This window comes from Lynx rufus, unplaced genomic scaffold (genome assembly GCF_022079265.1).
Source record: "Lynx rufus isolate CCGP_SWC_20201006 ecotype Redwood Valley unplaced genomic scaffold, mLynRuf1.p SCAF_1, whole genome shotgun sequence".
Classification (NCBI taxonomy): Eukaryota; Metazoa; Chordata; class Mammalia; order Carnivora; family Felidae; genus Lynx; species Lynx rufus.
In genome coordinates, this window is record NW_025814823.1 from 142,472,927 (window position 1) to 142,487,824 (window position 14,898).

The following is a 14,898-nucleotide window of genomic DNA, read 5'->3' on the forward strand; positions in this document are numbered from 1 at the left end:
AGTCCAGTTGTTTGTTGATGCTGTCTTTACTTCTTATGAGTAGCAAGGTGTGCAGTGGTCTTGTTGTGAAATTACACTGCCTGCTGGAAATGAGGTCCTGCACAACAGGTGGTTTAGAATATGTGTTATTGGCAGAGTTTGCACCATGCCTGTGGGGGAGGGGTCTTGTAGCACCAGCACTCAGGAGCATGACTAGGAAGCGCTGATCTGCTGAAGCATACGTGGCGGGGCTTGGCATAAGCAAGTTAGGTAGCATGAGTCTACACAGTGCTGGTTTCCACAGATGGCCGTTGTTTGTGCTGGGGGACAGGGGAGGAAAATGGCACCTGCTAGCTCCTTTGTTCCTGGAGGGGTCTCCCCGTGATCCTTGTCTCTCCAGGCCATGTTCTGAGATGAGCAAATCACTGTATCTTGTCTGCCCCTGGCATTTTTCAAATTGCTGGTTCTGCACTGCATCTGCATAGCTGTTTTTCGTGCCGTCTTTCTTAGGGCAGGGACTCTGTCTCCTAATGCCTAGAGCCCAGCATGCCGAGTTTTTAAATTCTAGGTTTTAAGTCCTGTTGGTTTTAAGAACTAATGAAATTTGAAAGGCAAATATGGAGATTTGTCCTCCCTGTTGGCAGCCTCCCTAGTGTGAAAGTCTGTTTTCTGCTCTTCTCTGCGCCACTGGCTCCTTCTCCACTGTGGCTGGCTGCCATCCCTTTTGCTCCCAGGCTGTGTCTTCACGCTTTATACCTTCTTAGATGTGGCCTCTTCCCTGCCTTTAGTTGTGGAGTTTGTTCTGCCAGTCCTTGGGTTGTTTCCTGGGTTGTTTCTACTGATAGTGTGATCTGGTTGTATCTGTGGGAGGATCCAAACTTTGGGTCCTCTTACTCTGCCGTCTTCCCAGCCAATCTCTCCTATTTACTTTTTAGGGCCCTGGCAAATAGCTTTCTTTGGTTGAAAGAGTTAACAATTACCCTTGGTGTAAATTATTCAGTTTAGTGCTATCTGTATTTTACTAAAAAATACTTAAACGTTTTTTTTGTTTTGTTTTGTGTTTTTACATGTGGTATTCTGGAGGGGAGAGTGTGGTTTAGTGGTAAAGGTAGCAGTCAGGTTGAAGAATTGAGGAATGAGTGAATTTGAGAAAATGGGAGATGGAGAGCCTAAGTAGTACTTTACCATACACTAGAGGAGGAAGAGAGGAGTTCTTGGCATTTCGAGTTTTGTTGGTGTTAGGCCTTTTGAAAGATGTTAAAGTTGAATACCTGTCTTACATAATTTGTCCTTTTCTTAACGTTCCTAGCCTCCACCAGGCACTGTGAAAATGCCTAATGTCCCTAGTACACAACCAGCAATAATGAAACCAACAGAGGAACATCCAGCCTATACACAGATTGCAAAGGTTAGTTCATGTTACAGTGTAAATTTGTATTGGAAATTAAAGTATCAGTAACATCTTCAGAGCAAAAGAATTCTTTATATGTTGCCTTATTTAATTTTAACTTTCTTTTCAGTATGCGTGAGCTAGTAACATTTGCTTTATTCTGTTATCACCAGTTACTGAATTCATAGATCTTCTTGGTGTACACTTTGTTTAGGGAAAGTTTTATTGCCTTTGGTTTCGTTTTTTAATGCCTAGTACTATTATAGTACCGATGATACTATAATTGGAAGTATAATGTTGTATAGTATAGTATAATGATACTATAATTGGAGGTATAATGTTGGAAGAGAGTTACCATGGTTAAGCAAAGGACAGTGATTGGAAGCAGCAGGTGGCAAAAATATGAGAATAAAGGAGACGAATAGGATACCTCATTTTACATAAAAGCAGATGGAGTTACAAACCAGACTTTCTTAATCATATCCTTCTTTCATCTCATTGTCTTTTAAAATAGAAGATGTTATACATATTCTTGCATTGGAAACTGTATGTACCATTTAAGCAATTCTTAAGAGGCAATTCAGTTGTCATTTTTTCCATTTTTTTCCAGTTCCCTTTGTTCTTCATTCTCATTTAGGCACAGAGGTCACCTTAATTTTATTTTCCCAATTACCTTAGGACTCTGACTAATCTTATTGAGAGAATTTTGTCCTGTCCTAATGTGTCCCACATTCTCACTGATGGTTTTCATAACCAAAAGACCCAAAATGAGCCAAGTATCTCCATATTTTCTGAAACTATAACCTTGAGTGAATTACTGTATTTTGGAAGAGCATTTGAATTAAGTTTCTAGCATTGTACAGTTGTACTCTTGATCTTGGGGTTGTGATTTTAAGCCCAATGTTGGGTGTAGATATTACTAAAAAAAATAATAAATAAACTTAAAATTTTCTAAGATTGTAGAGGGAGAGATAGTAGATACCATAGCAGTGTTAACAACTCTAAAAACCTATTCATGTGTTGATTTTTATTATTACTATTTTTTAAGGAACATGCCTTGGCCCAAGCTGAACTTCTTAAGCGCCAAGAAGAACTAGAAAGAAAAGCAGCAGAATTAGATCGTCGAGAACGAGAAATGCAAAATCTCAGTCAACATGGTAGTATCCAAAGAAATTTGAAATGAAAATAACTTAAACACTTTAAATAATGCTTGTGCTAGCTCTAAGTCCTTTGGTTTGTGGATAAAGCCATGCCCTATTTTCCTGTTGTAGCAAGATCAGAAAGCAGATTTCCTACTTGTTGCTTTGTAGCTTTCTGATATTGGCTGATTTACATAGTCTTTTGATTAAAACACTGTTAGCCTTATAACACAGAAAGTGAATGTGAATATGATAATTTTGGGTTTTAGCCAGGAGCCTGATTCTGTACTTGGGCCCTTGTTGAGTCTGTTGAAGTTTTGTAAGTACCTGGAAGTGTGCCCTAAATTTGACTCTTAACTTCTTGTTTAGTCAGTCCAGTTTCGAATTATCTGCCCCAGTCCTCACAAGTATAACTTATCTGTCAAATTGTGTTTAAAAAATGTTTGGTGTGGGGCTCAGTTGGTTAAGCGTTGGTCTTTGGCTCAGGTCATGATCTCGTGATTCATGGGTTTGAGCCCCACGTTGGGCTTTGTGCTGACAGCTCAGAGCCTGGAGCCTGCTTCGGATTCTCTGTCTCCTTCTCTGTCTGCCCCTCCCTGCTCATGCTCTGTCTCTCAAAAATAAATAGATGTTAAAAAAAATTTTTTTTAAATGTCTGCCGTGACTCTGGGAAGCATTGGGGTTCTCGATGATGCCAAGGAAGTAAGTGATGAATTGATCATTTGCTGTGAAATCTAGACTGTGAGTATCAAAAGCCACTTCAAGGGAATATCTTAGGGAAAGATAGCAGTGTCTAAGAAGGGTTGAAGAGCTAGACAGATCATTGGTATTATGTCTAGGATAGTGATAGAATAACAGGGCTAGGTCAACAACAATATACTGAACTATCTCTTCCTTATCTTAGAATGTGTAACCCTAAGTCAGGAAAGACAAATAGTGTAAGCTTTCACTCATATGTGGAATTTAAGAAACAAAATCAATAATCATAGGGGTAAAAAAAGAGAGGCAAACCAAGGAACAGGCTCAACTGTGGAGAACAAACTGATGATTACCAGAGGGGAGGTAGAGGAGGGGATGGGTTGGGTATGTGGTGGGGATTAAGGAGTGCACTTGTGATCAGCACCGGGTGTTGTTTGGAAGTGTTAAACCACCTAATTGTACACTTGAAACTAATACTACACTGTATGTTAACTCACAAATTTAAATAAAAACTAAAAATATAGTGGTCTTGGAATATCAAAAAAAAAATTGTAAGTCTAGGACCTTGTGAGGACACATTCATCCTTGGCCGTTTTGTTGATGGCAACATTAGAGATAATATCTATAAAATGAGAAACTAAAGGTTTATTTGAGATCAGTGTATCTGAAATACCTGTAATAAAATCTGTCCTTTGTCCTTGGTATTGACTAATACAGGTTATTTCTATGAGAGCTATTTTAGTAAAGATAGTCAAAAAGAGTGGGAAATTAAAAGTTAGACTTGGCAGTGTGCTATACATGTAAGTACTTACCATCTATTAACTCGTTTAATTATCATTGTTATTCCCTGAAGGGTGGTATAATTGATATTCTATTGTTATTTCTACTCTGAAATTTATGAAGAAACATAAGATTTTATAGATGTAGAAAGTCTTTAGAAGTTTAAGGTGCCCAAGACCCCCTAGCCAGTAAGTGACTAGGCGCTTATGTTTTTGGATCCTAGTTCTTCTATTACTATTCACTGCTGCTCTCAAATAGTATGAGACTTGTATGAGAAATGTATACAAAATTGGAAAAAAATTAGGAACAGTGCAGACAAGTTGGGAAGAATAAGACATAGGTCATTCTTTTTTTCCACTGTAAAATTTTCTTAGTCTATATAAAGTGTATAGAATCTAATGTTCACAAATTATGGCATATAATATCTAAAATGAGAAGTGGCCTTTAGGTGCTATTTTTTACCTTCTGTTGTTAATGTTTTGACTTCTTGCTTTAATTTTGTTTTTTTTTATTCCTCCCACTACTTCCCAAGCCCTATTTTCAATTTCATTTCTTTATGTAGACATATTTTCCCTCCTCATAGCTTGAATTTGTTTTTCCTCTAGGTTTTTGAAGGTGCTATATAATTCCTGAGCTTCCTTTTCTTGACTGTTTCATGTTTTCTCCTAGTTCCGTGGTTTTCTTACATGTATGTTTTGAATGTTACTTTTTCAGACTTTGAGATTTCTAGATTTGATTCTTTAGCAGTAGTGAATCTTGTGTTTCTTCATGGAGTTAATAGTAGAAAACTCAAAAAAAAATAGTAGAAAACTCAAAAGATTCAGAAGCTGGTCTTCCTTCTCCACATGGGCTAGGAATTATATTCAAAGACTTAAGATGCTGAGGAGGAAACTGTAGATCTTTAAAAACTGCATGGACTTCACATGAGAGCCAGACTCTTAGGATTTTGAAATAAGTCTGTTTTTAGGGTAGAGTCACAGTGTATGTCTTGGTGCTCTTTTTGTTTCTTGTGTCAACTGTACATAAATGTTTCCTGCTAAATGCTATATGACACTGGAAAAATATTTTACCATCTAATGTTTTCTAAAGTGGTACTTTGTGAACTTTTTTTTAAGAAGATTTTATTTTTAAGTGATCTCTACACCTAATGCTGGACTTGACCCCACAACCCTAGATCAAGAGTCATGTGCTCTACTGACTGAGCCAGCCAGGTGTCCCTACTCTGGGGAAATTTTTAAAAATGCAAAGCTTGGCTTTCAAAGTTGTATGAATAGAGGATTGTAGAGATGTAGTATTAGATTTGTAAAACATTTATTAAAAGAACAGATAATTTTCTTTATTATGAAACTAAAGAGTCACACATATTTGTCCTAATGTAAATTTTATTTTTAATTTGCAGGCAGAAAAAATAATTGGCCACCTCTTCCTGGCAATTTTCCTGTGGGACCTTGTTTTTATCAGGATTTTTCTGTAGACATTCCTGTAGAATTCCAGAAGACAGTAAAGATTATGTACTACTTATGGATGTGTGAGTATACAATAATTATTTACTTGTTCAACAGAGTTCATGTTTTATTGTCAAAAACCACCTTTTTTTGGAATTTGTATATTAAGGATATTATTATAAACAGGTCTTTTTCTATAGCTCTTAATTTTCAGAGTGGAACACACTTAGATACCTCAAAATTGCAATTTATGTGACATTCTAAGCTAAGGAGAACTGGCATTCTTTTGAGGAAAGGACTTCTCTGTCACATATATAGTATTTCTTGAGGTAAAAGGAATAGGTGCAAAATACTATATAGATAATATTTGTTTTAGAAAATTATGTCTACTATTTTTATACAAATGAAGGCCATTTAAAAATTCTGTTGAAGCGTTTGGACTATTTTTAAAAGGACCTTAAAGTATTAGAATATTAGAATTTTTCTTAGAGCTTTGAGCACAGTTTACTTTTCATTTTTAGGTGGTTATAGGCACTTTTATTATTGGAAGTACCTAGTTAATGTAGGATATTTTACTGAATAGAACATTAGGACATAGGCTTTAGGCTGTGATGCTTGCATTGCTTTGAGTATAACTACAACTTATGGAATACTCAAAATGTCAAGCTGTTAACAATTTGTTCTGTGTACACACAATTCCCACTTACTCTGTTTCACTTTTATTCCAAACGTTAGTCTAAGCCCCATTTAATACTATGTTAGTAGGACAGGTATAGCTGTCATGAACATTCACCTGCCTAACTGTTGGGTTAATGGATAATTTGTAGTGTACATTCTTGATGGAGGAAATTTATGTGTTAGTATGTTATTAGGGAGCTTTTTTCCCCCTCCCCTAAATAAACGAGACCATTTTCCTCAAAATCTTGAGGAGCGTTCTTCACATAGGTGAAGTTGCTTTAGACTGTGAGTAGCGGTTTCTTACGGATACTACCTTCTTAACTCTTAGTTTCTCTTTGAAATTTCGTTGTTGTTGTAGTATCTTTTGCTAAATCCCCAGTGTCCATAGTGTTATATACTTTTAATACTAAAGGTTTTGGTTTTGTATGTGTATGTATAAACAGATCATGTATTTTATTTATTCAATATTTAATATATGCATTTATTTAATAATTAGTTTTTAATGGGCAGACATTGGCCTAGCATTTTTAGGTATAGGTTCTTTGACTTAGTGGAAAAACATAGTTTGGATGGGAGAGGTGGGGGTTGGAAGAATATTCTGCAAGGAATTTGGTAAATAGAGATTGAATGGGAAAGGTGATTAATTTGAACTGAGTGGCTAACTAAAGTGCTAGTTGTTTAGAGTTAGGTGTGTTTTGTTTTATAAATTTATCACTTTCTGAGGTTTTTAGAAGTAATACAGTATCTCTTAATCCTGTTTAGTTGACAGATCTCTTAACTTTATTTAAAGAGGACTCATTATATGAAGAAGCATCTAGAAACATCTAGTACCAGCTCAGTAATCTTTTTAGATTTCATAGAATGGAGATACTTTTAAAAAGCTATTTTCAAGTAGTGTCAACCTGTTAATGATTTCAGAGTTGACTAGTGCTTTCACACTGTAGTAGTAATTATAATGAAAGAGAACATTTATTGAGGATTTATTTGTGCCAGGAACACTGCAGATCACTTTGTATACATGATGTTGTTAACTCCTAACTATACTGTGAAACAGGTACTGTATTATCTAGTTTTATGGATAAGGAAACCAAAGCTTGGAGAATTTGAGTAACTTGTTCAAGATTACACAGAAATTAGGGTGGCAGTTGGATAGCTTGATTCTAGAGTCCAGAATATAGAATTCAATGTTATGCCACCTACAAAGTACCAAAATGAAGACATAATTCACATTTTAAACCCAAATAAGATGAAGATATACTTTGAAAGGTTCTTTTCTTGAAACAAATAATTTTACTCTATAAAGGTATTGAAGCAATTAGAATGATCACATGAAATGAATCTTAACCTTTTTGAGTATATTCTTGAATTAAAAAAAAAGGAAAACAGGTCCTTCATTTTTGTTTTAATTTATTTATTTTTGAGAGAGACAAAGATGGTGTGAGCAGGGGAGGGCAGATAGAGAGGGAGACAGAATCCCAAGCAGGCTCTATGCTTATCAGCACAGAGCCTGATGTGGGGCTTGAACTCATGAAACCAAGAGATCATGAGCTGAGCCAAAACCAAGAATCAGACGCTGAACCAACTGAGCCACCCAGGTGCCTCATCAAGCCTTTTAAAGTTCATTTAGTGAAGATAATTATCCTGTTTAAAAGCTGTTTATGTTAGGTGTCTATGTTGTAATGCAGAGCTTATCAAGAAGTGTATTGTTGGGGCACCTGGGTGGCTCAGTTGGTTTAGTGTGTGACTTCAGCTCAGGTCATGAACTCCCAATTCGTGAGTTTGAGCCCCATGTCAGGGTCTGTGCTAACCCTCCAGGTAAGGGCCTGGAGCCTGCTTCACATTCTCTGTCTCCCTCTCTCTCTGCCCCTCCCCTGTTCATTCTCTCTCTCTCTCTCTCTCTCTCTCTCTCTCTCTCTCTGTCTCAAAAATAAACATTAAAAAAATTAAAAAAATATATATTGTAGTGATAGTTGTAAATTTAGGTCCACCAATAGCAGATTTGAGTGCTTAATAAAGCATATGGAAATAATGTATGAAGTAGAGTCATTCAACTTGGAAATCATGTAAAGAAAATGCCCGAAAAGTTTCTTTAAATGTTACATGTACACCTGGAATTCACCAAGTGGATTGGAATGGGATTGAAATTAGGAATATAGAATCATGTATTTCACATTGCCTTGCCTTTCTATATATTTTCGTGATCACTGTATAAGTGGACTGATTGTTTAGTAAGTAGGCCTGATCATTTTACTTTATTTTGGGATACAAATAAGTGATTTATTTATCATGGTTTTTGGTTACTATGAAACATTCAGAAAAAAATTTTAATAGATTGCCAAAAATTAAATTATATTTGATCTATATTTGGAAGAATTTTTATGAACTTTAAATACACATATCCATATTGTTTCTTTCTTTAAGTGAATTAGGAGATAAAACTTTAAAAATTATTTCTCTTAAGATTGAAATTTAAAGTGTTGTGAATATTTCAAACTTTTCTTAGGCAGTTGGATGCTCTTTAGTGTTAAAAAATAATAATTTTCCGTTTCATGGTATTTTAAAATCTGCTTTTAAGCCATTGACAGGACAGCTTTTATTTTGAACCAAAAGGTCTTGAGTAAATTTATAAGTAAGCTAGCTTTTCTGAGTTAGAAATCCTAATGGTAATAAAGTTAATTTTGAATAGTTTTCTCTGTGTAATAGAGCAGAGTGGAGGCTTTTTTTTCTTTATTTATTTTGAGAGAGAGAGTGTGAGCGAGGGAGAGACAGAAAGAGGGAGAGACAGCATCCCAACTAGGCTTCACATTCAGCGCAGAGCCCGACGTGGAGCTTGATCCCATGAACCATGAGATCATGACCTGAGCCGATATCAAGAGTGCAACACTTAAATGACCAAGCCAACCAGGTGTCCCTGGAATTTAATTTTTATTTATTTACTTATTTATTTAATGTTTAAAAAACATTGTTTAAATGTTTAATTTTGAGAGAGAGTAAGCCAGCGAGCAGTGCTCATGTGTGTGTGGAGGAGGGCCAGAGAGAGAGAATAAGAGAATCCCAAGGAGGCTCTGTGCTGTTAGTGCAGAGCTCAAAGCAGGGCTGGATCTCTTGAACCCGTGAGACCATGACCTGAGCAGAAATCAAGAGTTGGATGCTTAACTGACTAAGCCATCCAAGCGCCCCTATAATGGAATTAGAAATGTGGAAGAGCTCCTGTTTATCTTCAGATGAGAAATGGAAACAGAGGTTGATTAGCTGATTAGTTTATCTGTATAACCTAGGTGTCTTTAGTTTTCTGCTAGCCCTCTTACTGTAGAGTTTGTGTATTTATCTAGTTGTTAAGGCAAATTCAGAGGCATACCAGGATGTGTGTTTTTATCTTGTTTTATTAATATGTTTAAAAAAAAACATTTAAAAGATTTTAAAGTTTTTATTGTAAGTTGAGATTTTCATATTTAGATTTACTAGCTTATTTATTTATTTTTTAGTGTTTGTTTATTTTGAGAGAGTCAGAACTCGAGTGGAGGAGGGGCAGAGAGAGAAGGAGAGAGGGAGAATCCCAAGAAGGTTCCACAGGGTTCAGTGTGCAGAGAGAGTGAGGCACAGGGCTCCAGCTCACAAACTGTGAGATCATGACCTGAGCCACGATCAAGAGTCAGATGCTTAACTGACTGAGCTATTCAGCCACCCCTCGTTTATTTTTAATTCAAGTAGTAGTGTCTTGGCATATTTTTGTTGTATTGGTAGTTTACACTGAACATTATTTTAACTTTTGAAAAAAATTTATTTCCTTTAATGCAGCCTGTGAATAAATTTTTTAAATCCTTTTAAAAAGTTACTAATTATAACGGGTAAATGTAGTTCTTTAGGATCAAAGCATAGTTACATGATACTCACACTCTTTGGTTTAGGTCTGTCAGGAAATGTAATTTTTAACAACATATAAAAAGAGTTTTCCGTTGACTGTGTTGAGTAAAAGAAAGGTCTGCCACAGCAGCTGAAATGCATTATGGTATACCTTTAAAATTTTTTTTAAATCCTCTACCAAAACATCATTTTTACCCCAGCACTTGGAAAAATGGATAATTCTATGAAGATGAATAATCCTTAGAAATCGACTATATAGTCCCTGATATTACTACTGTATTAGTGTTTTCAATTCAGTGATTCTAATGAATTTTATTGCTTGAAAATTTTGTAACGAGATTGCACAGGGCACTTGTCAAGTTTTCCTTCTTTTGTCTACTCTGGGAGGAGTTTGCAGCCCCACTGTGTAAAAATGTAATTCTTAGTGTAGTAGGATCTTTTTCCTCCCAAGACCTGGTTCTTTTCCTGGCAAGGCCTTGAATCAGCAGACACAGCACATGGTTCCTTCTCAAGAAAGAATCCCGTAAGGCACTGCTTCTCTTGTAATGGCCCATTAGGAGAGGGACAAAAGAATTTTTAGGACTTTTTATCCTGTGTATACTGTTTGCAAATCAAAAGTATAAGAAACAGCAATGTTTTGAAAAATACTAAATGGAAACATGGGGTAGAATACAATTTGCTCTTGGAAGAATTTTTTCATTTACAATTTTTGTTGAATTAATAAATGGAATGTAAACATTTTTCTATTTTGTTTTTTGATTCCACAGTCCACGCTGTAACACTGTTTCTAAATATCTTCGGATGCTTGGCTTGGTTTTGTGTTGATCCTACAAGAGGGGTTGATTTTGGATTGAGTATCCTGTGGTTCTTGCTTTTTACTCCTTGTTCATTTGTCTGTTGGTACAGACCACTTTACGGAGCTTTCAGGTAAAATGTGTGTATTTTAAAATATACTCTTTAAAACTTGTGAAGTTAATAGTTTGTAATTAACCTTACATATTTTGAGAAGGCAAATTGACACGTTTTCATTAAAATTTTTATTGTATAACATACATTCAGGTAAGTCCATATATAACATGCCTCTGTAGTCATTAGGTTTTGTGAATCACAAAATACCATTCATTTCTCCCACTTGAGAAAAAGATTAATCATGAAAATAAATGCAGGATAAATAAGAGTAGTCTTATATCTCAACATTTGTAGAGTATTCTATTCCGTATGATACATGTGACTTTAAGGAAGATTTTGCTCTTTGTTTCCCCTTCAAAAAAAAAACCACAAGTGGTGATTTACAGTCTGATTCTTAAATGAACCTATGTAAGGTCAGTATACATGGGATATTTAAAGTAAGTCACTTTCACCTAGTAAGTGAAATTTTACCTAGCAAGGTAATTATTTTTTCTGTGTAAATTCATTTCAGCTTTTCAAAAGGCAGCCACATTTGAAAACAATTAAGATTATAAGATTAAGTATAATATTTTGCATGATATATTTTAATTAATGGTTAGGATTAACGTTTCCAAAATGCTTGTTCTATGAGGTGTTCATAGGTGTTGCTGAAAAAGGGACTCATTAGCTTAAGTTTGGAAAAACTGGAAAATAAAATTTATTCATTTTGGATTTCTTAGATTCTTTTAAGAGCCTAGTGTGGTTTGTGATTTGACTATGAAACCATTATTATTATTATTTTTTTTGTGGAACACCTTGTTGAACTATTCCTTTAAGAAATAAACACTGGGAAGTGCTGATTTAGATAAGCGTTCTGTATGAGTCCATATACTCAATCATTTATCAACTTATTTTTGAGTAAACTTGTTTGTAAGTAATGAACCTTTTTCAGCTCTCAAGAATGAGGGTTGGCATTATTAGGAAATATGTATGTATTGTGCAGTTATTAGGAAATATGTATGTATTGTGCACATTTTATACTGGAGAAATTGGGGGGCCACATTCAGTTGTTTTTTGTTTTTTGTTTTCCATTTTTTTTTATTTTTTTTTTTATTTTTGGGACAGAGAGAGACAGAGCATGAACGGGGGAGGGGCAGAGAGAGAGGGAGACACAGAATCGGAAACAGGCTCCAGGCTCTGAGCCATCAGCCCAGAGCCCGACGCGGGGCTCGAACTCGCGGACCGCGAGATCGTGACCTGGCTGAAGTCGGACGCTTAACCGACTGCGCCACCCAGGCGCCCCTTGTTTTCCATTTTAACATAGAATTTCTTTGATTAACCGGAGTGTGTATTCCTTCTGCATGGAATTAGAAACACAGATAGGTAAACAGATGGGGGTGAAAAAACAACCCAGAAGGAAAAGGGAGAAGATGAGGGAATTTGGAGAGAAAGGGGATTATTTAACAGAAAACTAAAATGGTTAAACATGGAATGAAAGGAAGAAAATAGATGGAAGGAGGAAAAGGAGGAAAGAATCTTTGGATACATTGGAATATGGGAGCTTGGTTAAATGGGGAGAGGTGACCCCTCTGGATGTCGGTTGGGGAGGGAAAAAAAAAAAAGAAACTGTTTACTCTTTCCATGATATAGGAAGAGAGTTACTGTTGCTCTCTTCCTTGTTACCTAAGCCTGGCTCACAAGGTGTTTTAATTTTTTGACATCTGGCTTTGGCTTCTGCCAGCCTACTTCCATCACATTACTAAGGTATTTGTAATGATGCTGGTGGGTAGGAATGGAATTGTCTTTGAGACTTTAAAAGTGATGTGAGACTAATGACTTTGGATTTTAAACCTATGATTAATGTAGCCAAAGCAAACTACTAAAAGTTAGCTTTCTGCCTTTTATTACTTGAAGTCATTTCGTTCCTTTTCTTTGCTTTCTTTGCTAGTTGAAGTAAAAATGCTTTGTGGAACATTTTTTCTTCTGTCATTACTAATCTGTAGGTTAAGTTCTTAGCTGCATCTCAGTCCTTTAGAGTTTATTCCACATATGTTAATTATCTAGGTTTTATGTTCAGAGCAGAACTGAGAGGAATAATACTTAATAGGGAAAGTTGAAATTAAAGTATTTTGAATCATTAGGATACCTTCTCAGTATGTAACTTTGGCATTTCTTTCATCCAGATTGCCAAGTGTTTCTGAGCCAAAGTCTTTCCTGCAGTTTCTGACAGATCTTTCCTTTAAATGTGAAAATCTCAAACCCAGATACATTAGATATGATTACTGATATTAAATATATGGCTTTAAATAGACTTTACCTTTCACATAAATGTTTTGAGATCAGTTTTGACAGGGATTATTGCCTTTGAGAAAGGGCAGAGTCAGTATGCAAGTGTTTCATATTTTGCTTCAAGACTGATTAAGAAATGAAAACAAGCATCTGAGCATATTATGTAGGTCTATAGAAAATGGGTAACTAATACTTTTTAGGCCAAGCTCACATGTTTTTCAAAAGAAGATGTTATTGAAAGCTTTTAGTTTTCATTAATCAGACTCTAAAGTGAAGCTAATGTGCTTTTTAAAAGTTTTCAAGTTTTACTCTTCACTGGCTAATGATATTTTTGCCTCTTCTGCCATAAAATTATTTAAATATCTACTGAATTTTATTCCTTTAGATTTCTCTAGAAGTGAAGAAAAGAATAGCAGTATGAAAAATATGTCAGGGACTGATTTTAGAATAAACCAGTCATTACAGACATACAAGTTAGGGGGCATTAGGTTTGAGAATGTGACCAGATTTATTTTTAAGTTGTGCGGTGAATTGATTTTTTTCATGTAGACGATGGTAACTCTAAGTATTTAGAGTAACTGTTAGCTTTGTGGTGGAGTGCTAAAAATAACTGGAGGACATATCAGGAAGTCTTTATATCTAGAATGCAATAGAAATGTTGTCCCTTACTCAGTTGGAGTTGGATTTTTAATTGCCATTTGTGGTTTATCTCTTTTGCTTCCCTGTTGATTCACAGAGTAAAAGTAAATAATTCAGTATCTCAAGAAATTTCTTTATAAAGGTTAACAATTAAGTTTGTTATCAAGAATTTGTTGTAATTTGTTTAATAATACAATGGCTGAGTATATTAACTCTGAGAAGAAAAATATAATTGTTTTAACTGAATTATAAAATGCCTTTAGGTTGAATTAAAGTATTTGATAATACTCTTAAAGCCCAATGGAAAATTTAAATCTACATTTAAGTGATTATATCCAGTAATCACATATAATAAATTATACTGATAATTACATATAATTTTAAAATGTGATAAAGGTAGACTCTACTTAGCAACAGTCATCATTTAATTGGTTATTATGCTTGAGAAGTTGGTTTTCCAGTGTCATCTGAGCTTCTGTTTCAGTATTTCATTTTCAGGCTCATTATTGAATTCACTGGATTCTTTCAGAGAGCTATTTATATTAAAATACATAACATTTTCCAACTGCTTTACAGTCATGAAATATCCTAAGGTTAAATAAATCATCCCTTGAACATTGGCCATATACTAAGCTGAAGATAATAAAGAAGACATGCTACTTTGCCCCTAGAAATGTATAATATAAATGATTTAAAAGTAGGCTTTTCTGAAACTTTGGCTAGCAAAATTTATATATAAAAATTGGATGATATTCAATACCCCCCCAAATACTTGAATTCTAAAGGAATTTAATACTGGTGACATACCTTATCATATATCTCAACATATAAGATCAGGTAGTTTCAAGTTAGTCTTCTTCGATTACCTTTTCGAGGATTTAAGTTTTTAATAGATATTTTTGTCTGAAACTGGGGGAAGAAAACCAACAACCCTGCTTTTATTGGCACCATTGGAATAGAATGTTCATGAAAAAGATGGTTTTCAAACTGTATAAAATATTATTCTGTATGACTTAGTTTTCCACTAAGAAGCTAGTTTTACTGATATGCTTATAGGACTTAGTCCTTCCATAAGGTTATCCTTCTGCCTGAATCTGAAGGACAGTGT

The 14,898-nt window shown here is 35.1% G+C and overlaps 1 protein-coding gene across 1 annotated transcript in view; it reads left to right on the forward strand.

Annotated features, from left to right (window-relative positions):
• The window catches only part of SCAMP1 (secretory carrier membrane protein 1), a 135,680-nt gene that overhangs the window by 51,361 nt on the left and 69,421 nt on the right, over nt 1-14,898 (forward strand). The window contains exons 3-6 of the mRNA XM_047088372.1: nt 1,289-1,387; nt 2,418-2,526; nt 5,387-5,515; nt 10,742-10,901. Coding sequence (XP_046944328.1) covers nt 1,289-1,387; nt 2,418-2,526; nt 5,387-5,515; nt 10,742-10,901 — 497 coding nt within the window. The remainder of the gene's footprint in view (nt 1-1,288; nt 1,388-2,417; nt 2,527-5,386; nt 5,516-10,741; nt 10,902-14,898) is intronic.